Raw genomic sequence first — 25650 nt, forward strand, 5'->3', positions numbered from 1 at the left:
AGCCTCAAATATTTTTCAATGGCATTTAAGGTTTTTCTGACAATGTTTACTTAGCCTCATTTCTGTTAGGAAGTACTTAAAAAACTACTTAACGAAGTAAATGAAACCACAATTCATTCCACTAATTTTAACCCTAATGCTCTCCAAATGTGTTAGACCTCCATTTAAAGCAAGTTGACTATGGAAGTTAAGAGTCAAAATAGCTGGAAAAGCTTGACTCATCATGTCCATGTTTTATTTAGGATACTTTTAATATTGAAGTGGGGGAAATATTCCTATTCTTTAATTTTATTTTTATTTTCCTACTATAGTAAGTAGTAGTGAATGAAACTTAAAACACTGACATTCTTATCAGAGGGATGAGATTTTTCATTGCCACTAACTAGGGCAAAATAATTTAGTTCTGTGAGATCCACTTATTTTTTCTTTCTAAGCCAGTACATTTAGTTATCATCTAATAAATACAAACAGAACATCCAAGAATGATCTGCTGATTCTGAGTGACAGGTGCTCAACTCCCCTCATTCAGCATACCAACACGACTCAGCCAGCAGAACAATTTTGGCAGAAAGAAAATGGGTAGTTTGGTGTGAATGTACTCTGGAAGATTTTATTTTCTTTGGCAAAAAAAAATCTGGAAGCAAAACAGAACTGAAAGTGAATTGGTAGCTGCTTTGCGTTAGGCTTCTGCACGTACATTCTCAGGTCTTAAAACTAGGGAAATGGGAAATGCATAGGAAATGTTTTACAAACATGTTTCTCTTCTTAAATTTGACTGACTTGGCAGTTCCTAAGTTCTTCAGTATTAGTTTATGTTGAAATGCATTTTTAAGAAAGCCTAATATTTTTAATATGGACCATTCATCTTCTTCATAAATAAACAGATTTAAAGTAGATATCTAACTTTTAAAAGTCTGGCCTAATCACCAGTTTGCTATGTTTTGTATAAGTATAAGGTATTCTTCTCAATTAATGAACTTAAAACTCATCCAAATTCAATCAAATTTTCTTTATTTGAGAATGACACAAAAGTGATATAAATGTTGTCTTTCTTCTATTGTGATACCAGTTGGAGATAATCATCATATTTAAAAATTGAAATGATTTAGACATTCTTCCTAAATTTTTTATTTGGTAAAATACATTTTATAAAATAGATCTATCCTTTGCACCAACTTGGTTATTCTTTAATAATAAGCAAGTGCAGAGAGGATACTTTATCTGAAACAATTTTGAGAACAGTAGAACTCCATGGAATCTCAGGCTATCTTCATCCCAAATCATTGTTATTCAGATCTGCATTCCCTTGAGTTGGAAATCTGGTCTGCTTAAAAAACTTGCTGCCAAGAACGTAGGGAGCAAAGAATAAACTTGAAAGAAGAGGAAATGAACAAAGAGGAATTACAAAAGGGGGAATTTAAATAGGGAACATAAAAAGAAAGCCAGTCCCAGAACATGTTTTGTGAAATGCATTTATTGCCACGAGATCTGTGCCAACATTTATTTTTCTGAACTGACCTAAATAAAACTTACTTCTGCACAGAGCAGGAGCATAAAGCAATTGAACTTTGCTGTAAATATTTCAGCCCTGTGATGTGATAAGCCTCATATTTATTCATATTTCAAAGAAGAATGCTGAATTTTCTTCAAGCAGAGTATCACTGGCTTATGGTCATAGTTGTTGATGAAGATGAATGTTGAGTAAAAATTTCTCAAACCAGCTGTATTGAGTAAAAAATTCACACAGATTTAAAGAAATTTAAAGCTTCTTCTGAAGTTCTTATTGTGTTCACCTTTATCAGTATCCCTGTTGGCCATCATGTTCTAGCTAAGATAAGTCACTTGAAATCTTTCAGGAGTTGCAAATTGAAGCCAAGCGATATTAAACAGAACTTCTTCACATTTCTGAAAACTCTTGTAATGTCAGAAAACTAATACAGAATATTCTTTGTTGTTGTTAGTTGCGAAGTCGTGTCCGACCCATCGCGACCCTATGGACAATGTTCCTCCAGGCCTTCCTGTCCTCTACCATCTTCTGGAGTCCATCTAAGCTCACGCCTACTGCTTCAGTGACTCCATCCAGCCACCTCATTCTCTGTCGTCCCCTTCTTCTATTGCCCTCAATCTTTCCCAGCATTAGGCTCTTCTCCAGTGAGTCCTTCCTTCTCATTAGGTGGCCAAAGTATTTGAGTTTTAGCTTCAGGATCTGGCCTTCTAAAGAGCAGTCAGGGTTGATCTCCTCTAGGACTGACCGGTTTGATCGCCTTGCAGTCCAAGGAACTCGCAGGAGTCTTCTCCAGCACCATAGTTCAAAGGCTTCAATTCTTTGGCGCTCAGCCTTTCTTATGGTCCAGCTTTCACTGCCATACATTGCAACTGGGAAGACCATAGCCTTGACTATACGGATTTTTGTTGACAGGGTGATGTCTCTGCTTTTTAGTGTGCTGTCTAGATTTGCCATGGCTTTCCTCCCAAGGAGCAAGCGTCTTTTAATTTCTTGGCTACAGTCCCCATCTGCAGTGATCTTGGAGCCAAGGAAAATAAAATCTGTCACTACCTCCATTTCTTCCCCATCTATTTGCCAGGAATTGAGAGGGCCAGATGCCATGATCTTGGTTTTCTTAATGTTTAGTTTCAACCCAAGTTTTGCACTCTCCTTCTTCACCCGCAACACCAGGCTCTTTAGTTCTTCTTCACTTTCTGCCATTAGAGTGGTATCATCTGCATATCTTAGGTTGTTGATGTTTCTTCCGGCAATCTTAATTCCAACTTTTGATTCATCTAGCCCTGCCTTTCTCATGATGTGCTCTGCATATAAGTTAAATAGGCAAGGCGACAGTATACAGCCTTGCCGGACTCCTTTCCCAATTTTGAACCAATCAGTGGTTCCGTGTCCAGTTCTCACTGTTGCTTCTTGGCCCGCATATAGATTTCTCAAGAGACAAATAAGATGGTCTGGTATGCCCATCTCTTTAAGGACTTGCCACAGTTTGTTATGATCCACACAATCAAAGGCTTTAGCATAGTCAATGAAGCAGAAGTAGATGTTTTTCTGGAACTCTCTAGCTTTCTCCATGATCCAGCGTATGTTAGCAATTTGATCTCTAGTTCCTCTGCCTCTTCGAAATCCTGCCTGTACTTCTGGTAGTTCTCGATCCACATACTGCTGGAGTCTAGCTTGTAGAATTTTAAGCATAACTTTACTAGCATGAGAAATGAGTGCAATGGTGCGATAGTTTGAACATTCTTTGGCACTGCCTTTCTTTGGAATTGGAATGTAAACTGATCTTTTCCAATCCTGTGGCCACTGTTGAGTTTTCCAAATTTGCTGGCAAATTGAGTGTAGCACTTTTACTGCATCGTCTTTTAAGATTTTGAATAGCTCAGCTGGAATACTGTCACCTCCACTAGCTTTGTTGTTGCTCAGCTTTTCTAAGGCCCACTTCACTTCACATTCTAGGATGTCTGGCTCGAGGTCAGTGACCACCTCATTGTGATTATCAGGGATGTTAAGCTCATTCTTGTATAATTCTTCTGTGTAATTTTGCCACCTCTTCTTAATCTCTTCTGCCTCTGTTAGGTCCCTGCCATTTTGGTCCTTTATCATGCCCATTTTTGCATGAAACGTTCCTTTCATCTCTCCAATTTTCTTGAAAAGATCTCTGGTCCTCCCTATTCTATTGTTTTCTTCTATTTCTTTGCATTGTTCATTTAAGAAGGCATTCTTATCTCTTCTAGCTATTCTTTGGAATTCTGCATTCAATTGGGCATATCTTTCTTTTTCTCCCTTGCCTTTCGCTTCCCTCCTTTCCTCAGCTATTTGCAAAGCTTCCTCAGACAGCCATTTTGCTTTCTTGCATTTCTTTTTCTTTGGGATGGTTTTGGTTGCTACCTGTTGTACAATGTTGCGAACCTCTGTCCATAGTTCTTCAGGCACTCTGTCTATCAGATCTAATTCCTTAAATCTATTTGTCACCTCTACTGTATATTCAACAGGAATATGATTTAATTCATACCTGACTGGCCTAGCGCTTTTCCCTACTTTCTTTAATTTAAGCCTAAACTTTGCAAGGAGAAGCTCATGGTCTGAGCCACAGTCAGCTCCTGGTCTTGTTTTTACTGACTGTATAGAGCTTCTCCATCTTTGGCTGCAGAGCATATAGTCAATCTGATTTCTGTGTTGACCGTCTGGTGATGTCCATGTGTAAAGCCGTCTCTTGGGTTGTTGGAAAAGAGTGTTTGCTATGACCATCGTATTCTGTTGACAAAATTCTATCAGCCTGTGCCCTGCTTCATTTTGTACTCCAAGGCCAAACTTGCCTGTTATTCCAGTTATCTTTTGGCTTCCTACTTTAGCATTCCAATCCCCCATGATGATAAGGACATCATTTCTGGGTGTTAGTTCTATAAGGTGCTGTAGGGCTTCATAGAACCGGTCAATTTCTTCCTCTTCAGCACTGGTGGTTGGGGCATAGACTTGGACTACTGTGATATTGAATGGTTTGCCTTGGATTCGAACTGAGATCATTCTGTCATTTTGAGGATTGTATCCCAGTATTGCTTTTCCTACTCTTTTATTGACTATGAAGGCTACTCCATTTCTTCTGAGGGATTCTTGCCCACAGTAGTATACCTGATGGTCATCTGAATTAAATTCACCCATTCCTGTCCATTTTAGTTCGCTGATACCTAAGATGTCAATGTTTAGTCTTGTCATCTCTTGTTTGACCACGTCCAGCTTTCCTTGATTCATGGATCTTACATTCCAGGTTCCTATGGAGAAAAAATCTTTACAGCATCGGACTTTCCTTTCACCACCAGACATATCCACAGCTGAGCGTCCTTTCGGCTTTGGCCCAGTCGCTTCATTCTTTCTGGCGCTACTAGTACTAGCCCTCTGCTCTTCCCCAGTAGCATGTTGGACGCCTTCCGACCTGAGGGGCTCATCTTCCAGCGTCATATCGTTTTGCCTTTTGGTACTGTCCATAGGGTTTTCATGGCAAAGATACTGGAGTGGGTTGCCATTTCCTTCTCCAGTGGATCACGTTTTGTCAGAACTCTCTGCTATGACCTGTCCGTCTTGGGTGGCCCTGCACGGCATAGCCCATAGCTTCATTGAATTACGCAAGCCCCTTCGCCACGACAAGGCAGTAATCCATGAAGGGGAGAATATTCTTATAGGAGTGTGAATCACCTTGGACAACCTGCAGCCTTTATGTCACATTAGATTGTAAGGTTATTTTCATCCTTTCATTGCAAAGGATCCATTTAGACTTCTTGCAAGAGATAGATGATCCCCATCCAGAAATCTCAAGGCAGAAGGAACAAGGAGAGAGAAAAATACTTCAAACAGAAAAAAAAAGAAATTGCCTCTATTGTTTTTTCTTTAAAACCTGAAGTCCAAACAAACTTCTTTCATGGAGAGAATATGAGCATCATCAGAAAAAGTGCTCCTTTAGGATAAAATTGACATGATTTTGGAAATAAGCATCCAAGTGAAGCAGCCATTATTATCTGAAGTGAATACCTTAAGCAACCTTTATTTGCTATACAACCTGTAAAGTTATTAGGCATGAAGAGCATTTGCAATGATTAATTTCATCAATTTGCAAATTTATATAAAACAGTGAATAAAATTATGTAATATCTCATTCAGAGCTGTTCATTTTTCCACTAGTTTAGAAATCACCACTGAAATTTGATGATGGCTTCAAAATCAGAAAATGCACCAAGAAGGCAGAGGCTACAGTTGTACCTTTGGCTTCATTTTATACAGGTAAGGAACACTTTAGTCTAGCTGGATTGAGCAGACCAGTCAGTAATAGAACATGCCAAGCACAGTAGAATGAGAACTGAGTGACTCAAGGAACTGTGGTGAATTACTGCTGCAGAAACCCAGCTGCTGTTTGGAGAACAGTTCTGGCAGCTGTTGAGGATTGATGGCTCCAAAAACTAACCCTGGATCCCCAGAACATTAGGCAGGCTTGAGGAAGAGTATTGGTAACTGGTAAGAAAAAGAACAGTTCCACCATCCCTCCCCTCCTCCCTGCTGAGATGGAGAAGGCTGAAGAAGGGGTAAAAGGAAGCCTTTTGGAACCTTCACTCAGATATGGCTAGTGAACTAATTTTAAACTTTCCCGGGTCAAGCAAGATTGTTGACTTGTAACTTGTTCCCTGATTACAATCCTTGCAATGTTCCCTATGCATGGTGGCAATTGGAGATCACATGGAAGCTGTAGCAGGTTAGTTACACTTAATTGCAGCTGGACAACTCATGGATCAATCCAGTCATGTAGGAATAACAATAATTTTGAAGTTACCTCCTTAGTTGAATTTGGCTCGGTGGCTCAATTCAAACTGTTGATTATTACCTTCAATGTTCTTCATGGCTCAAGAGGATACGCTGCTCAAATCAAATTTTTCTGGTTGGTTATCTATTTTCAGAAGATTCATGTGGGATGGGCCAGGCGACATGCTAGCCCCATTATGAGGTGTCTTTCCTTGGAGGTACAACCTCCTTCTAAAGGCATTTCAAAAGATAGCCAAAGCAGTATTATTCCAGTGGTCATTTGGCCCTTAGGTAAATTTAACTGAACATTATGGTGTGTTAAGACTTTTTTTTACTGATTTTTATTACCCATGCGTGAACTTTAATGTATTATCTTTTCTTTATTTTCTTACCTTTTTATCAGAGACTGTTTAGACTATAGCAGGCTATACATGTTGCAAAATAAGTAGATCAATAGTTCTACAATGTACTGAAAGAACCCTCTGGCAGATTCTTCAAAACAAAGTATGTAAATCCTATACAGAAAAAGGTTTGTTTTTTAGGTCATAGACACTGCAGTGTGGCCTGAAATTTGTATTCAGCATTTCCCCTCCTCATTTATCTTGCAATCTGGCATGGAGCAGTCATCAATCTTATTTAGGTTGAGGTATCATTCTTGAATCCCATGTCCCCAGCATTGTAAATGATTGCTTGACTCCTGGACTGTCCACCCTAAGTCGAATCTGGATCAGTCCATCCTCAGGGAACTTCTTTCTCACCAGAGTATGTGCTCAAAGCAGATTCTGGTGAGAATGAAGTGAGGATGGGCTCCAGCACAAGTCCAAAAGCTTGGAAAACTAAACTTATGGTCCTGGTGACTGACCCACATTGGATCCTGCAACATTATCCTGGGAGATGTATATTTGCCTTCATTCATGAAATATAGGACAATTTATTATGAAACATTAATTTAAGAAGAGTTAAACATGCTTGAAATGCATACTAAACAAATTGAAGCAAAATTATTTGATCCTACAGCAATAAACACAAGGATGCCGAAGAACTGTGGAGACAACGAAATGGATATTAGTAAATAATACTGTAGAACAACATAATTGGAGTAACCAATGTCAAACAAGGGAAGTACAATAAAAAATGGAGAATTTATATATGAAACAAATGTTAAAGGTGTAATTAAAGATATATTTAATATTTAAAGGTGTGTTAACAAAGGTGCATTTAAAGGTGTAATTAAAGATGTATATAAAGACACGTTCAAATTGTTGTAAAAATTACTATGTAGTTATACAATAAAGAATTGTTTGTTGAAATAATATGTCTTATATTTGATATTACAGTACTGAAGTTAGGTATTTTATTATCTAGTACAGTGGCCCCAAACCTTTTGGGCACCAGGGACCAGTTCCGTGGAGGGTTTTTCCGTGGACCAGAGGGGGCGTGGTTTCACATGCTGGCTGCAGCCCCCGGATGGGACTTCGCTTGTTTGTGTGGCCCAGTTTCTGGCATGCCATGGCCCAGGGGTTGGGATTCCTGCTCTAGTAAACAATTTACTATTTATTTTTATTTTTAGTGTGTTTTTATCTGCAGTTCTGGCTCTTTTTTAAAAATCAAAATATTTATGGTTTTAGAAAAATCCGTGGTTGCAGTATATATTATTTCTAAGCACCATCTGTCCAGACAGAAATGAGCTTTTCAAGTAGATAAGCTAATATTGGACCATTGCATACATTTCTCTGAGAACACACATATTGACTTTTCTCTAATATTTCCTTATTTGATTGATAATAAAACACAAATCCAGCTTTTAACTGCTGTTCCCTGAAATGTAGAAAAATGCATTTCCAGCAATTGAATAAATACAATAAAACACAATTGTTTTAATGCCACTTGTGTTAATTATATTGCATTATATTCTAAAATTTTCTAATATTAAATTATTTTTCTCCCAAACATCACAGTGCAATATGTTGCCTCCTAAATGCTAGGCACTTACATTTATGAAAATTTTAGCAAATCCAAGCATCTCCATTTAAGAAATTGTATTTTTTCTCATAAGTTATAGGTAAACCGGATTATGCCTTGATGATTATACATCAAATTGGAATGTCTCATATGGTACAGTATAGTTAAACATTAAATAATCCAGGTAATAAAAGTTGTAAACTTGCAGCCTCTTTGTGGCAGGAATTTCTGCCAAGTATTTCATTACAACTTCTGAATTGGTTCTTTTGTCAGTGGAGTGTCTGTCTTTGAAATGAGGAAATAGGAGCTCATCTGGAGCATTTATTAGTTTCAAAAAATAATTGGCGTCTTTTTCCAGAGTTTCAAATTTGCCAATGAAATTATAATTGATATCGCAAGGATAACAAAGTTTGTTAATTTGCTCCCAATGCGTATCCATGCCTAATGGCCTATAGGGATCTAATAGATATTGTATAAACTCTTTAAATTGCACTCCTGAGCCAGTAGTCAATGCCTCTTTATCTGCATTGGGTCTGTATTTCTTAATAATAGCCTTCCCAAATATAGGATGGTAATAATTGTTTGGATGTTCAAACTTATCCCGAAAAGCAGACACCAATCTTTCCATTGGATCACGGACAAATATAATTTTGGTATATGTTTTTAAACGCTTATGTATCTCTTTTATATTATAACTATCTAATTTCTTCAAATGATCTCCGTAGTGTACACTGTCATGAGAAATATTAGCAGCAGATTTTGCGAGACCACCAAGTATCATCAGAACCCTTTTCCAGTTGGAACAGCCTGCTTTAGGAACTTCACAATACAAGAGTTTGTATTTATCTTCTACGTATATTCTAGAGACCATGTGCACAAGAGGTGTCTGGGTTCTGTTTCCATTAACATATTTTTGGCAAATATCACGAAGAAAAAATTTCCGTCTGTCTTGTACCTCATCGGTGGTTTTCCAGTTATTGTTCCTATGAAATAATTTATTTTGATAATGCTTAGTGGATGAAAAATTCATTTCTTTGAGCTGTTTAAGAACCTTCTGTGGGTCTTCAGAAAAATTAGTGGTCAAAGAATCTTCTGTTCCCCCAAAAAGATACGGCTCCTGAGAATCTTCACTCTCAATCAAAGCTTTACTGTCTTTGTGAAAATACTTTCCTACAATCCAATTTTCATTTGGTTTTTCAGATTCCTCAGTAGAATAGCTTCCAAAATTCTGTTAAAACAGAAGAAAATGATAAAGAGTAAAGCCTTTATTTTCCAAAGAGGGACAAAAGTGACCAGGGTATGAAATATATACTGCTCAAAAAAATAAAGGGAACACTTAAACAACACAATGTACTGTGTTTAATAGTAGGATGTCTTATCTTGTGTTCCCTTTTTTTGAGCAGTATATTTTGCTTTGTATTGGTTTATTTCAAAGGACATTTCTAACAAACATGGGCAAGGAGGATGAGAGAACATTTTTTTCCAATTTCAACACCTTCAGATACATTAATGATATTCTATATCAGACATGTCAAACTTGCGATGTCACATGAGTGTGGTTTCATTGTGACACGTCTGGCCTACGGGCCGGCAGTTTGACACCCCTGTTCTATATTATCTATATTATCTAATGTTGAGGTTGTAAATGTTCTGGATATACCAGAAATCAAAATAAATTTAATGGGTTTTTTTGAATAAGTAACAAGTTGTATACAGTAGAAATATAAAAATAGGATTGTTGAAATATTTGCAGATAATTATCACTAGGAAAATATCTTTTGTTAGATTGGAATCTTTAAAACTGTATAGCATAAATTAATGATGATATTAATAGATGGTTGAAAATATGTACAAAACTATCTAAATAATTAAGAGAGCAAACTGTTTGTCATGGTTAAAAAGATAGATAAGATCCCCGATAGTAGAATGTCAAGGAGCTATTTATTTAATTTATTTATTTAAAACATTTATATAGACGACCATCTTATATTGATCTCTGGGCTTTATAGATACGGTACTTATGGTTTAGCAATAAGAAAGGACAAAAAAATTTAAGAACACATTGTAAGACAAAACTTGGTAAAAGGATGGAACCTTATATGAAAATTATTCAGTCTAACAATTTCACCACTAGTCTCTCCTTAAATGCTTTTCATGTCAGAGACAACCACAGTTAAGAAAAATACAATTATATAAGCAAATATGGTTCATTCAGGCTTCATGATCAAACCAAACATACACTAGGAACTTGGTGAACTAACTTACTTCCTTCCTTCCTTCCTTCCTTCCTTCCTTCCTTCCTTCCTTCCTTCCTTCCTTCCTCACTTAATTCAGAGATTTAATTCCTTACTAACATTAAAATAATTTCATGTACTTTGTTATATATGGTTAATTTCTCATCAAAGATATACTGAGCATTAGCTTAATTAATTCTTAATAATTCCTTTATCTATTTCTTGTGGTACAGGTAGAACTGAATAGTCATAAAGCAGATCAGCATGTGACTGGACCTAGTTTTACAACATTTTTGGTGGTTGTTGTTAAGCAAATGTCATGTCATAAACCAACCACCACAGTCATTAAGCAACCACCACAATTGTTAAGCAAGCACCCAAAATGTGGCCACGTGAATGTGGGGGGGGGGGAATGGATAGCTATTGGAAATTTGGAACTAGGTAGTTTACAACATAACTTCAAATGGTTGCTAAGTGACAGGTTGTAAATTAGAGACTACCTGTAATCAGTTTTGAAGAGTTTTCTATCGTTTGCATTTTTGTTTATAATATAGATTTTTTTTTGATTCTGAAGTCACATTTCACAGGGAACTTGTATAGTCATCTTAAAAGGATTTAATTTTTTAAAATAGTTTTTAAAACTTGATTTTTAACATTAAAAATACAGACACCCCCCAATGATGACCATTATATTTATTTGTAATAAATAAAACCAACAAAGCATAAACATTCAATAAAAACAAAACAAAAACTCCAGCATGCTAATAACTATAAGCAGCTTAAAATCTAGGATACATGAGAATATCTGAGCAGTTTGGTAAGATGAACAGCAACAGTTTAACTGAAGATTTGGATGCTTAGTTTATCTTAATCTGGTTCAATTTCTTAAATGTACTGCATTGGATCAGGGAAAGAAATACACAAGAGGCCATTTGTATTACGATGGTTTTGTATCCTGATGTAAGAGACCACAGACAGATATAGCCTTCTCCAGATGTATTAGGAACCAGATGTGTCATTAGTTCCTAAGTCATCTACCATAGGTGTTCTATATTATTTATTAATTTCCTGCCTTTTTTATCATTGTAAGTAACTCAAGGCAGTGAACCTCTTCCTCCTCCTATTTTCCCCACAACAATAACCTTGTGAGGTGCTTTGGGCTGAGAGTGACTGGGCCAAAGTTACCCAAATGGCTTTCATGCCTAAGGTGGGACTAGAACTTCCCAGTTTCTGGTCTGCATCATAACGATTGCCTTAAATTTGATTCAGGGACCAGCAAGAATGGTTCCTTCAGGAGAGGCTATTATCTTCATAATTGGTTATCCTCTCAATAACTAGTTGGTACATTTCACATTAAGCATAGTTTCCAGGATTAAAATTAGCCCTATTATGTACACATTACAAAATCCATTCATTGCATGGATTTGTATGGTTAACTTATTCCTGGCTACGTCTAGTAAAACAGCCAGAGCGTCTATTTCAATCTCCATCCAAGGCTGCGGATCTTGGAGTACTTCCAGTAAAAGAGTCACAGCATGAATCCATGGTTTTAACAATCTATTTTGGAGTAGTCCCCCAAACACAAAATTCTGCTGGACAGCTATTAAAGAATAAATAAACAGGTGCTTTTGCAACATAAAAATGATCATCTTAATGCTGGATTTCTGCTACCTGTTTGGTTGCCTAGAGGCCTTCATTCATGTATTTGTTTATAAGATAAACCATAAATATCTAGATGCAGAATCTTGCGTTATTTCTTCTCATGTAAAAATGCACAATGCATAGATTTTATTAACTGTGCAACTGAAATATATCTAAAAATGGTCAACATGCCTGATTAATCATCTGCTGTTGCATTTTTTCTTCAGTCCCTGAAAGAAAGAAAAAAGTTTTTATTTCAGAGAAAGTGGCCATATCAGTTTCAAAACAAGGTCAAGGGAAAGAAAACCCACCAGCTTTTAGAAATGTTTGAATCATTCCTGTTGGCTTTTAGGTGCCGTTAGAATAATGATTTGTCCCATTTACAGTAGGTGAACTATTTCTGGTTCGATCTCTTCATCTCTTGATTCTATAAGATAGCCATCATCAAAAATACCTCACAACAGGTCTAACAGAAATACACCATTATAATGTTAAATAGTTTGCATTTTACAGTTCATATTTTACAACATAGCAAATTAATCTTTCACACATAAATACAGGGCCTAATTTTAATCATTTTATTTATTTTAGTAGTGGATGTTTCAAATACAGAAACTTTTTCAGTCTCACTATGCCTAAATATTGGGTTTCTTGGTCAATTTACTTCCAGGGTACATGATCCAAAATGAATTCTGGGAACATTTTTGTTATATAATTGTAGGAGAAGGACTGGCAGAGCCATAAAGAGTTAAACAAGGCATCAGTTTAGAAGTGTTATGTTGCCACAAGTGAATTATGTCTAACCTCCCCCCCCACTTGGTTGCTGTTGACCCTTATCTAGATCTAACCAGGTGCTGTTAGTCTGAAATGATTCCTTTGCATAGACTTCAGCAAAAAGTCAGTTAATTGAACCTTCACATGTGGACCTTTTTTTTTTTGCATCTGGCAAAATCTGCCTTACTAAAGAGTTAATTAGGAGAACAGATTATTAGTCCTATAATAGTCATATTTATATTGCAATTGTGTAAGTGTAAAATCCAACACACAATTTAACTATTACAAAAAAAGAATGTAGCTTTTAACAAATAAACAATTAAAGAATGAATGTATGACCACTGGAACCAATCTACACTACCTAACTTATTAAATATGATAGAGTTTGCACCTCTACAAAAGCATCTTATACTTCCAAAATAAGGAAAATCCAGTAGATTCACTTAGAAAAAAAATGAAGATCGTAAAAGGCTAGAATTGCTTCAATATCATCCTAATAGTTGTATAATTTGGGTTTGGCCGATATTATCTGGGAGGAGTTTGATCCTGTGACTCCGGATGAAGTGGACAGGATCATGGGGAAATTAAGTGCCGCCACGTGTTTGTTGGACCCGTGTCCCTCCTGGCTGGTTTATGCGGCCTGGGAGGTTACACGAGGCTGGCTCCTGGCAGTTATAAATGCTTCCCTGAGTGAGGGGTGCTTCCCTGCCGCCTTGAAGGAGGCGGTGGTAAGGCCCCTCCTCAAGAAACCTGCCTTGGATCCAGCTATTTTAAACAACTTTTGTCCTGTCTCCAACCTTCGCTTTCTTCCGAAGGTTGAGAGCGTGGTAGCACGGCAGCTCCCTTTGGTCCTGGAGGAAACTGAGTATCTAGATCCATACCAATCGGGTTTCAGGCCCGGGTACAGCATGGAGACGGCATTGGTCGCACTGGTGGATGATCTCTGGCAGGCCCGAGACAGGGGTTATTCCTCTGTCCTGGTCCTTTTAGATCTCTCAGCGGCTTTTGATACCATCGACCATGGTATCTTGCTGCGACATCTTGCGGGGTTGGGAGTGGGAGGCACGGTTTTACGGTGGTTCTCCTCCTACCTCTCAGGCCATTCGCAGACGGTGTTGACAGGAGGGCAGAGGTCAACCCCTAGGCCCCTTAATTGTGGGGTGCCTCAGGGGTCGGTGCTCTCGCCCCTCCTGTTCAACATCTATATGAAGCCGCTGGGTGAGATCATCCGTGGTTTTGGGGTGAGGTATCATCAATATGCCGATGATACCCAGCTCTTTATCTCCACCCCGAACCAAGCCAGTGATGCCCTCGACGTGATGTCCCGTTGCCTGGAAGCAGTACGGATTTGGATGGGGAAGAACAGGCTCCAGCTCAACCCGGCCAAGACTGAGTGGCTTTACGTACCGGCATCTCGACTTGTCCAAGAGGTTCCATCTTTGGTTATGGGAGGAGAGGTGTTGCCTCCTGTTGATAGGGCGCGCAATTTAGGCGTCCTCCTGGACTCACGACTCAGTTTTGAAGATCATATAGGAGTCGTGGCCAGGGGGGCATTTGCCCAGGTTCGCCTGGTGCGCCAGTTGCGTCCCTATCTGTACCGAGATGCCCTACGTACGGTCACTCATGCACTCGTTACCTCTCGGATAGATTACTGCAATGCTCTCTACATGGGGCTGCCCTTGAAGACCACCTGGAGGCTTCAGCTGGTGCAGAATGCAGCCGCGCGGGTAGTGATGGGAGCATCCCGATACTCCCATATTACACCCCTCCTGCGTGAGCTGCATTGGCTACCAGTTGTCTTCCGGGCGAGATTTAAGGTGCTGGTACTTACCTTTAAAGCCCTACATGGCTTGGGCCCGGGATACTTGCAGGACCGTCTGCTACCGGGGACGACTTCCCATCGCCCAGTGCGCTCACACAGAGAGGGCCTCCTTAGGGTGCCGTCGGCCAGACAATGTTGGCTGGCGACCCCCAGGGGGAGGGCCTTCTCTGTGGGAGCACCAGCCCTTTGGAACCAGCTTCCCTTTGAGCTTCGGATGGCCCCAGACCTCCGGTCCTTTCGCCGCGACCTCAAAACTTTTCTCTTCCATCAGGCTGACCTGGATTGATGATGGGTTTTTAAATATGTTTTAATTTTTAATTGTAGTTAATTTATTTTGGGGCTGTTATTTAATTCGTTTTTAATTTTTGTATTGTTGTTTTTTATTGTTGTAAGCCGCCCTGAGTCCTTTGGGAGATAGGGCGGCATATAAGTCCCAAAAATAAAATAAATAAATAAATAAATAATTTAAAATGATATAAAAGAAATCAAAATTAAGAAAACAAAAGGGCACATGCCCTACTTTTCATGTTCACAATGTTATCTTCATTACTAAAAAGTTTTCATATTGTTTGTGGAAATTTTTACTCAAACTCATCAATCACAATTTCTGGATCAAATTCCCTTTGCAGCTTGATGGTGTCATAATTTGTGGAGCTCACAGGACGGGTGTGGAACTATATGAGGTAGTGTTAAATCATCAAATGAATATTCTTTTTGTTTCTGTTCAAACACTGAACGTTGAAGATTTGCCATCATCTTTGCAAAAATGCAACTTTCTCTGCATGATAACAAATGAATTAATTTGATTCACGTAAGCTATAGAACAGAGTATTTAATAAAAATGTTGTGTTTCCTTTGTTTCATTCAAGGCATTGTACTCAGATCTTAAGCTGCTAACACCCCCTCATAAAGATTCTTTTAGGTTTTTAATATTTTTATTCTGAATATATTTAGGCTGATCAGGAGAGAGATCTTTATTTTGCTGTGTATTCATGGTTATAGAACAAAGGCAATCCATTCCCACCTTGTTAAATACATCGTGGAACAACTAGTTAGAATAAAAAGTGTCCATTTATCAGTGCTCACCAACTTTCCTACGATTTCTAGAAGCATTTTGAATCAGCAAAAGCCAGTACAAATCAAGAAACAATTTTTAACTTGCATAACAGCATGGTATCCACTTAATACATTGATCCAGGCTCAAGTCATTAATAGCTGTTCTAATGTTAAAGCAGGGTCTTACTCTTTATTCTGCTACTAGTTAAAGGTAACCTTAAGGCACGGGTGTCAAAGTCGCCATGTCACGTGACGTGTCGTAATGTATCGCAACTTTTTTTGCATTGCCGAAGCTGGGGTGGTCACAGCCTCTGCATGTTGCAACCAGCCGGCAGTTTGACACCCCTGCCTTAATATCTGTTAGGCTTTATCATTGATACTCTGGAGAAAGGTCAGGTGAAGTGGCAATTGTTGGGAATAGAAGCAAGATAGGAATTGACAATGGGAATAGCAAATTTCGTATCAGTCTCTGATGACTTAGACATGGGTGAATAATACCATAACTCAGAAGTGGAGCAGACTGTGGAAAGGGGAATGTCAACTTCTTATTAAATGAATTGGTTCCTTTATCTGCTAGTGTTTACAGGGCTGTATCTACCTTTTCAATATATATAAAATTATATAGAATCAGCCTTAAATGTACATTCTCCATTCAGGCAGAAAACTAAATGGAGACAATCATCATCTACCATGCCACCCAGAAGATAAATGAGGAAGAAATCTTAGTCATCTTGAGCTTTTAAAAAATATAATAAAAATAAAATAAATATTTATGTTCAAAATCAAGTAAGTTGATGGGATGGGATAAAAAGTATTAACTGTTACAAGTAAGAAAGTAACTTGCCTAATGATCTCCTAAAATAATAATCTTCCTAAAAAATAAAACAAAATCAAGATTACTTATTGCTTTAGGCTATGACAGAGGATTGCCTCTTTATGGTAATTACTTTCTGCATAATAGTGTAGCATTTTGTTTTGCAGAAATGTTTTTTTTCCTGCTTTGAGAAAGAAAATCAACATTATTCAGGCAGACTTTCAGTAGGCAATAGAGTTCACTGAGAACATCATTGTGAAAATTCACATCTTGAGGCTACTTTTTTTAACCAGATAAGGCACTCTCTTTTGGGGGGTAATAAAAGATTATGGCAAACGTATTTTAAACAACCTTTAATGATGTACAAGATGCGAGGAAAGACCAATGTTTTCAATCACTACTTTTTTCAACTCTATTTTGCTCAAAGGTTTGTGGACTTTGAATACTGATGCTTTCCTGCTTCCCACTACATTTGTTTTTAGGCTATTTTTATTCACTTTAAAGGAATTTTAATAACTTCGTGTTGACAACATAGACAGCTGGGACTAAGAATTAAAGAAAAATTCACTTGCTGACTTAGGAAGGAAGTGACATCAATGAGTTTCAAAAGACAGCCAAGAGGGAAAATTGAGTTTGTATGTTTATGGGTCTCCCATTTTGTTGTTTTGACAGGATGCCTACAAATGCAAATTAGATGATCAACTTTATAATATTTACATCAAACCAACAAAGAAATGCTGTAACTATACAATTAGGTTTTGATAAAAAGTCCACTGGCATAAGGCCTTGAAGGACAAAAACAATTTATTCCTTGGAAATTATTTCTGTAAGATCCATGACTGTGACAATACACTATCATTTCACAACAAGGCTGATCTAGAAACTGTATTTGTATTTGCAAGTTTACTGATGTGAAGCTATTAGTGCTAATATCAATATACCTTCTTAACCTAAATAATTATCTACTTATGACTTGTCATATTACTAAATCTGTTTCATAGTTATAGTGCTTTAATATTACCACTTTGTAATTTATTGTAAATCAATATAAACTTCAAACAAATCTTCCTCCTGTGGAAACTTTCTGTGAGGTATGAATGAAGAGTATTACCTCCACTTCCATAACTTAGCTTAAATAGCATATTTTAATAAATGAAACAGAAAAATAATTCTTGAAATGAGCTCTTATATTACCTGTATTGACTTACCCATATAATCACCTGCCAAGGATGGATAAGTTTCTTAAAGGCATCACAAAAGAACTCTATTTATTGTCTTTTCAACCAGTTCCTGACATTGGTTTTTATCTCTTCATTTCAGTTAAATAGATGCCTGTGAAGGTACTCTTTCAATTTTGGCCAAAAAGTAGAAGTCACTTGGTGCCAAGTCTGAACTGCATGATAGATGGGGTAAGATTTCACAATTGCTTGATGGGTGGCTTATTAGGTATAAAGCCTAGCGCTGTCATGTTGCATTAAAAATTCCTTCTGGTTCTTTCAAACTTTGCTTAATTGTTTCAAAGTGTTGCAATACAGTGTTGTGAGTTGATAATAGTGCCAATTGCAAGGAAATCCATGCGAATAACATCCCCCAAAATTGTAAACATTAGTTTACATGCTAATATCTAATTTTGAAATCTTTCTCCATGGGTGAAATTTTGTCATGATATTGCATGAACCAGTTGTTTAGTTTTGGGTAATAATAATCAGTCCATGTTGTGTTGGTGTCACTATGTTAAGGATTCCTCATCTTCATTCTTGTCAAGATAATTGCAAGCAAATTTCAACTCTTGAAATTTCAAGTCTAATCTTTGCTGTCAACATGCAAGGAATTCATCTTGCACAAATCTTCTACTGTTGAAGAACATCAGTAACGTAATCCATATGTTCCTATGAGATTCCAAGCCGGACAGCAATTTCCATTTTAGTGATCTGCTGATTGTCCTTAATCAGCTCATGTAAAACTTGTTGGTTGCTGTCACAAGATATCCTTTTATTCTTGATCACACAAATCAGCTCTTCCTAATTCACCATATTTACATACAGTATGTTGCTCCAGTGACACACGTTAAAGACATCAACTTACAACCACAATTGGGATAAGAATTTCTTTACTAAGTTAAATGAGCCATGCACTACTTTATGACCATATTGCCAGGATTGTTAAGCAAATGACTGCATTTGTTAAGTGAATCACATGGACATTAAGCAAATCCAGCTTCCCCATGGACTTTGCTTGTTGGGAAGGTTGTAAATGTATTCAGGAGCTAAGTGCCATAATTTTGATCACATGAGCATGGGGATGGTCAGGTTTAAGAACTGGTCATAAATCATTTTTTCCAACACTGTTGTAATTTTGAACAGTTGATAAATGAATGGTTGTACATTGAGGTCTACAAGTACTCACAATCTTTACCATAGACCAGAAGTCTCCAACCTGTGGGGTGTGGCCTACTACTGGTTTGTGGCTTATTGGCCACTGGGCCACATGAGTGGCTGGCCAGTGAACACACGTGTGTACACACACTTCCCTCCATTCATGCTAGCATTGCCATGAGGGTTGCATGGGTGCTAGTGCCATTGTCATGAGGTTCACGCGAGGGTCACACAGGCACTAACGTCACCGTGAAGGTCACATGGGTGCTAGTGTCACTGCAAAGGTAGCTGTGAGGTTTGCACAGCTGCTAGTGTCACCATGAGGGTTACAGGCATTAGTGTCACCACGAATATTGCACATGTGCTAAAGGCCCGCTTGCACCATGCACCTGCTCATGGCCCCGTTTGCAGCGCATGTGCGCGACCCTGTTCACATGTGCACATGCGAGTGTACAAGCTCCTGCCCCTCCCTTTCCTTCTGGGCTGCCAACCAAGAAAGACAACCTGCATTTGACAGAGAATTTCAGCTGGAAGGATTTTTTCAGCAATCAAAAAATGGTGCATTGTTTTAAGCGGCACTGCTAAATATTCATTATAGGTAGCTATTTCATGAACAACAGCAACACAAACTTTTCTTTCAATTTCTGCCAACTAAAGTTTGCAAGAGTGAATGCAGCCAAATATCTTGTGCTGACCCATGTGTGCATGTTCAGTTTCTGACTAATGAAGTCATTACAAGTACTACAATCTAGAACAAAATAAGATGTTCTTATTAGACTGCCAAAGGGGCTTTCCCATGAATAGATATTTGGAGTACATATTCACTAATGCCTTTGTGAATAAAATAAGGAAAATTGAAATTAGATTTCAACCATAAGCCAACAATTACATTAATTCCTTTTTTTTTAATTCAGCAGGGCAAAATCCTAAATTGAACAATTTTTACTGTGTACTCCCAAAAGTGATCAGTAATCACAAGTTAGAAGGACAGAATTTGAGAGCACTGAAAAGAGTATTTCATAATTTATAACATGTAAGATGAAATTTGACATTTTGGGAATGATAAATCAGTTTTTCCATGTCAATAAAAAAGCAACTACTCTCACTAATTTAAAAGTTTCATTTTGTCTACCAAAAACTATCCATCAGAAAAAGGCACGGAGAAAATATTAGATAAATTCTCACACATGTGTCTTCCTGTTTTTTTTCACAGCAGTTGCTCTTCTCAGCTAAGAACACTATTGTTTCAACATGCCAGGTTACTCTCCCTTGGCTGATACAACTGGGAGAATCTCAAAGTAAGTATGATGAATTCCAGAGCCAAGTAATGCATCAAAAGCTCCTGCCTGATATCCTTCCTATTGCTCTCATTATAAAGGGAAAAGAGAGAAAGAGAGTGAAGACAACTTTCATACCCAAACAAGCCAATTGCAAGACTTTTACTATCATTCATATAGTGGTGTAATGTGGGACATCAAATCATGCACTTGTTATATACGTAGAGACATTCTCTTACACTGATCTATGAACAGTCATTGTCTTTAAAGTAACAGTCTATGGTGCTGCAAAATGGATAATGAAGCAAATATAGACCCAGATGTGAATGTCATCTATCTAAACTTCATTTCCTTCAATGGACATATATGGCAAGTAAATATCTTCATGCCTATCCTGTTCTAATTAATAAACAGTGTATAACTAGAATGAGGCAAAGGATCACCTCTCTGGTTGTTATTATTATTATTATTATTATTATTATTATTATTATTATTATTATTATTATTATTATTATTATTATTATTTATATTTGTATACCGCCCTTCTCCCGAGGGACTCAGGGCGGTGAACAGGGCACATATAAATAGAGAATACAAAAATTAAAAGAATTAAATAATCGCCCAGATAAGAACAATAACAGTATAAAAACCCCATTAAAAACCCTAACATCCCCCATCAGGCCAGGCCAGCTTGTTCAAATAAATGGGTCTTCAGGCCACGTCGGAAGGAGCGAAGGTCCGGTGCCATCTGGAGCTCGACCGGCAGCTGGTTCCATAAAGCCGGAGCGCCCACAGAGAAGGCCCTCCCCCTGGGGGTCACCAGCCGACATTCTGTGACCGGAGGCACCCTGAGGAGGCCCTCTCTGTGGGAACGCACAGGGCGGAGGGAAGTTGACGCCGGCAGCAGGTGATCCCTGAGGTACTGCGGACCCATGCCATGTAGGGCCTTAAAGACCATTACCAGGACCTTGAATCTCACCCGGAAGACAACTGGTAACCAATGGTTATTAGGCAGTAGTGCCATTTTCCCTTTTCTTCTGCTATGTACCCCCTTTATTAATAGTTTTTATCATTTCATAAAGTAACATAATTATTTGGAAGTTGGCATTTCAGTTTGGCATTATTATAACATATTTATGTAATTTTAATGGCATCTTTCTAGCCTCATCTCAGAAAAGTCCTCCTTAAGATCTCTATACTTAATTTCAGCAGCAATGAAGTATGATACACAGCAAGCCAATGCAATTACAGAAAAATACTTTTTATCTGTGTATTTAATATTACAGGAATGTAATTCCTTTTCCAGAATACTACTGTGCCAATAAAACAGTTGTAGGAGCATGAGTAGCAGGAAAAATCTGATAAAAGGGGCTTATCATCTGAATATCAAAATATTCTCTTAAACTTAAAAGATGGATAGTGTCTACATTTTAGGATAAAATATCTTAGTGAAAGAATCAGCAGTCAAAACAATACAATGCCGATTAACACTCGATAGAGTGGAAATGAAAAAATTGTAGTTCTTAAACATGGGCTAACTATATGTCTGTCTGTATCACTTTGATTACAGGCTTTGGGATCATCCTGCAAAGACTAATATCTAGCTGGAATAAAATTTGACTAATTACTTGGATAAATCCTTAATTTGACAAACTTGCACAGGCTAGTGAGGAATTCAGCCATAATACGTAAAACCAATGGTTGAATCTTCTAAAAGGGATAAACAAGGACTCAAAATGGAGTGGAGATTTTATTGAACAGATTGGTAAATTGCATTTGTAAGAAAAGTACAACTGAACGCAAATAGTTTCCCTGATTAAGGTGGCAAGCAGAGATTAAAATACTGAAAGAACAAGCTCAGTGAAAAAAAGCTGTAAACACATTTTAATTTCTACCATGCCTCTGAGTTTTATTAATATACAATAAAAGAAGCATCATCCAAGGCATTTCATTTGTTTTGAAATACAAATACCTAGAAAATGGAAACAAGCCAATTCCAGGCATAACTTTTAAATTAATTCTTAATACATAAATCTGAATCACTGTGCCAACACTACACAAAGACTTTCAGCAAATCAACTGCTGCAAGGAGTTAATGTTACCAATGTTTTGCAAAACTGCATTCTGCATTTTGAAACACAGACTCAGCTGCATTCATAGCAAATACCTTGCTAAAGGTCATCCATGAGTGGAAACATCAGTTTTGCAAATGCAGGCGATCATGGTGGTATTCTTTTATATTTTGAAGTTCAGAGCCATATACAGGAAGGTCACAAGTAAAGCAAGTTTGCTTTTCATATGAAAGTAGAGAAATTATAATATGAATTGCCACCGGAAACAATTACTTCAAGAAAGCAATTAGTTTAGGATGCTCACATTTTTCTTCTCCAGTGTTGCTGATTAGCACAATGTTTCTCAACCTTGGCAACTTTAAGATGTACAAACTTCAATTCCCAGCATTATCAGCCAGACTAAGAACACATCATATAGTTTGATGGAGTGCCTTTCAAAAACAGAGGAATTTGTTCAGTTTGCATAATGTAATGAAAAAGCTCAAATGAAATAATATGTGCCATTTTTTGCAGTAAATTGTGCAATCTTTTCTTTACAATCTCATTCTGCTACCATAAACCAGGGGCAAAGCACTCATTTTAAATGCAGTCCCATTCCACAGTGTTGTCAATCATAAACTGTCATGAAGTTGTGAAACTGAAAGACGGACTATAAATGCAACTTATTTCTAAAGCAAAATCATGTTGAAAAGCAAAAGACAAAAATCAAGTTACAAGGCAGGAATCAGAATTCAGAAAAACTATCTGACTTGGTAGGGATGTGTAGTGAGTTCAGAGAAGCCATAGGAATTGTTGCTTTTGCATGGGTCTATCTATAAACTAACTTCTTAAAACAGTGGACCCAATAATACAGGAATGTTTTATTTTTAAAAAGTTCACTTTTATTGCCTTTTAGTCTCAGGTATTTTTTGCAGCAAGCACATTTCTGAATCTGTATCTGATGAGCATATGCAGAGAGTCTGATAGCCTGAAGTTTCTACTAGATCTACCTGGGAGTTATTTTCACATTCAGGCTGTGTTGAAAAGAGTGAGGATTAGAACTTTTAGATATCCCAACAAATGGCCTGAGTCAATATGAAAACAACTTTACAATAGCATCTTTTGAATAAGTGTCTATGGAGATTCTCACTCATCCAGATGGTGACTTGTTTTTCCAAAGGTGCTCTCAGAGCTAAAGAAGATTCTGGGATGAGAAGTGAAATGTTTTCAAAGATAAAAAAGAAAGTCCAGTTGTCTTCTGAAAAAGCACCTTCGGGAAAATCTTTTGAATAAGCATTTTAACAGCATTAAAAAAAACTATTCAAATGGCAGAGAAAAGTCTGTATTATGCCCACGGCCATCTGCAAATCCTTGGAAACAGCAACAACAACAACAAGGTTATCCTTTAATTCTTATACGAATAGTCAAAGCAAAATGAAATTTTCTAATAGATTATAGAAGTGCTTCACAATGTGGCAGGCTAGTTGCAATTTTTGTTTGAAAAGGACATATACCACGTAGCGCATTAATCTTAACGGATTTAAATAATATTCTCCCTTTTCTATTGTCTTTAATATTGTTATTAAACTAGTTTCTTGCTTTGCTGGAATTAATATTTCCCATTATGCATGAGTCACTATAGACTCCTGGCCTCAAAGAAAAGGTGAAGAAACATTAAAATGTCTGAACATGCTTGTTTACAGTAGGCAAATTCTTATATACTTAGTAGCTGAGTTCCCTGAACCTTGGAAAATGAATGTTGAGATATTGATCAGGATTTTTGTAGACTTTTCACAACATAAGATTTGGAATTTAATTTGCTATTTTTAAGTGAATTTTTTGTTTTGTTACTGTTGTATGTTTAATGCTATAATACTTAGGCTAGTGGAATTTTCTCCCTTGTGGTCGTGACTCAAATGTAACAAGAAGGCAACACCATTTGAATGAGACAAATCCTTTATTTGATGATTCTCTATCTGGAGTAGCAAAATGTTTCAGCCTAGGCCTGGATTTAAGCATGCAATTTTTGCAATCAAAAGCATGTGATAAACATGACTAAAGAGTTTGAAAAAACGATTCTGAGACCAATGCGTTAAAAAAAGAGAATAAGATTGAAAAGCAATTTTAAGAAGGCCAATTTTAAGAAGCCTATTCACAAGACTCAAATTCTATGACTGACTTAAGTTTTGCAAACCATGGATTTTAAAAAAAGGCAATTATGATGTTTAGTCTCATTTTTTTAAAAAACTAAGATACTAACTTTTCAAAATCAGCAGTTACTCTTCTTAGCTGAGTACGTCAGAATGAAACTATTTTTTCATATATCTCACGCTGAAAAAAATTTTGTTCATCAATTTCCATACATACCATTTCTCTATACCGGGAGAAATAAAAAAACATTTTTTTTTGCCCATGTGGCACTTATTCTTATGCACAGAAGATAAAAAGAAATGAGCAGTATTAATTATTCATCTCCAATATGATGACTTCAGTTACCTTGATAAACAGCCTTCTTTCTTTATTAAACTTTGTCATTCAGATGTTTACATCGGCTTGTTTTAAACACTTTAAACACTGTTTCCCTTTGGATTTCAAAAATAACTAACTCCCAAGACTAAAAAAGAAAAGAAACATCTTCACTAATTGTGACATGTTACTATGATTCTATGACACAGTATTGCCTGGGGGAGAAAACCAATTTTATAAATCTAAATGATCCTAAAATTATATGTTGCTGGATTTGCTATTCGGATTATGATTCTGAGTTTTTTGTACTGGTCATTGCATTACTTTTCTGCCATTTCAGGCGATTTATATTTCTTGAAAATATACTTTTTGGACAATTCAGGATATAAAATTCTGTGGAATATTTATTATCACTGCGATATTCTCTGAAAATGACGTGGATGAAATTCTTTGGATGTTGTATGAGTGAGTACCTCTCTGATGTTTATTGAAGTAACCTGATTTTTTCAGGCTTTTAAGGGGACTTTAAGGAAACTATTAGTTAAAGTTAATGGTTCTCCAGAGAGAATCCCACCCCCAGGATTGCATAGAATGCTAAGAATATCACATTACTTTAAAGAAGAACAGAGACGTGCTATGCTGAAAAACTTCACAAAAATATTTTTGATGCACAATCTTACCATTCAGGATTGTATTTTAATCATGGTTAAAATAAAGAAATAAACCGTTATCAGATTTTTCTCCCCCAAGTCCTGCCATGGTATATCATTGTGATGGGAGGAGTATTCCTGAGAGGGAGGGATAAGAATGGTGGGAGGGTATATAATCCGGGCTGGGACACACAAGGCGTGAAGGTCATTCCAGCTGCCCAGCTAAAGCAAGCAGTCAT

General features: G+C 37.2%; 1 protein-coding gene across 3 annotated transcripts in view; it reads right to left on the minus strand.

The window, feature by feature from the left end:
* Positions 1-5281: 5281 nt before the first annotated feature.
* CHST9 (carbohydrate sulfotransferase 9) overlaps positions 5282-25650 on the minus strand; it is a 70884-nt gene continuing 50515 nt past the window's right edge. Inside the window, exons 2-5 of one of the 3 annotated variants that reach the window (XM_083357878.1) lie at positions 24792-24909; positions 22621-22747; positions 12319-12356; positions 5282-9479 (exon numbers count right to left, since the gene is read on the minus strand). In XM_083357878.1, the coding sequence (XP_083214004.1) occupies positions 8376-9479; positions 12319-12342 (1128 nt within the window). In that variant the 5' untranslated portion in view covers positions 12343-12356; positions 22621-22747; positions 24792-24909 and the 3' untranslated portion in view covers positions 5282-8375. The remainder of the gene's footprint in view (positions 9480-12318; positions 12357-22620; positions 22748-24791; positions 24910-25650) is intronic. The other 2 variants (XM_083357877.1, XM_083357876.1) reach the window with 2 other exon arrangements.

Source organism: Vipera ursinii, assembly GCF_947247035.1.
Source record: "Vipera ursinii genome assembly, chromosome: 3".
NCBI classification, from domain to species: Eukaryota; Metazoa; Chordata; class Lepidosauria; order Squamata; family Viperidae; genus Vipera; species Vipera ursinii.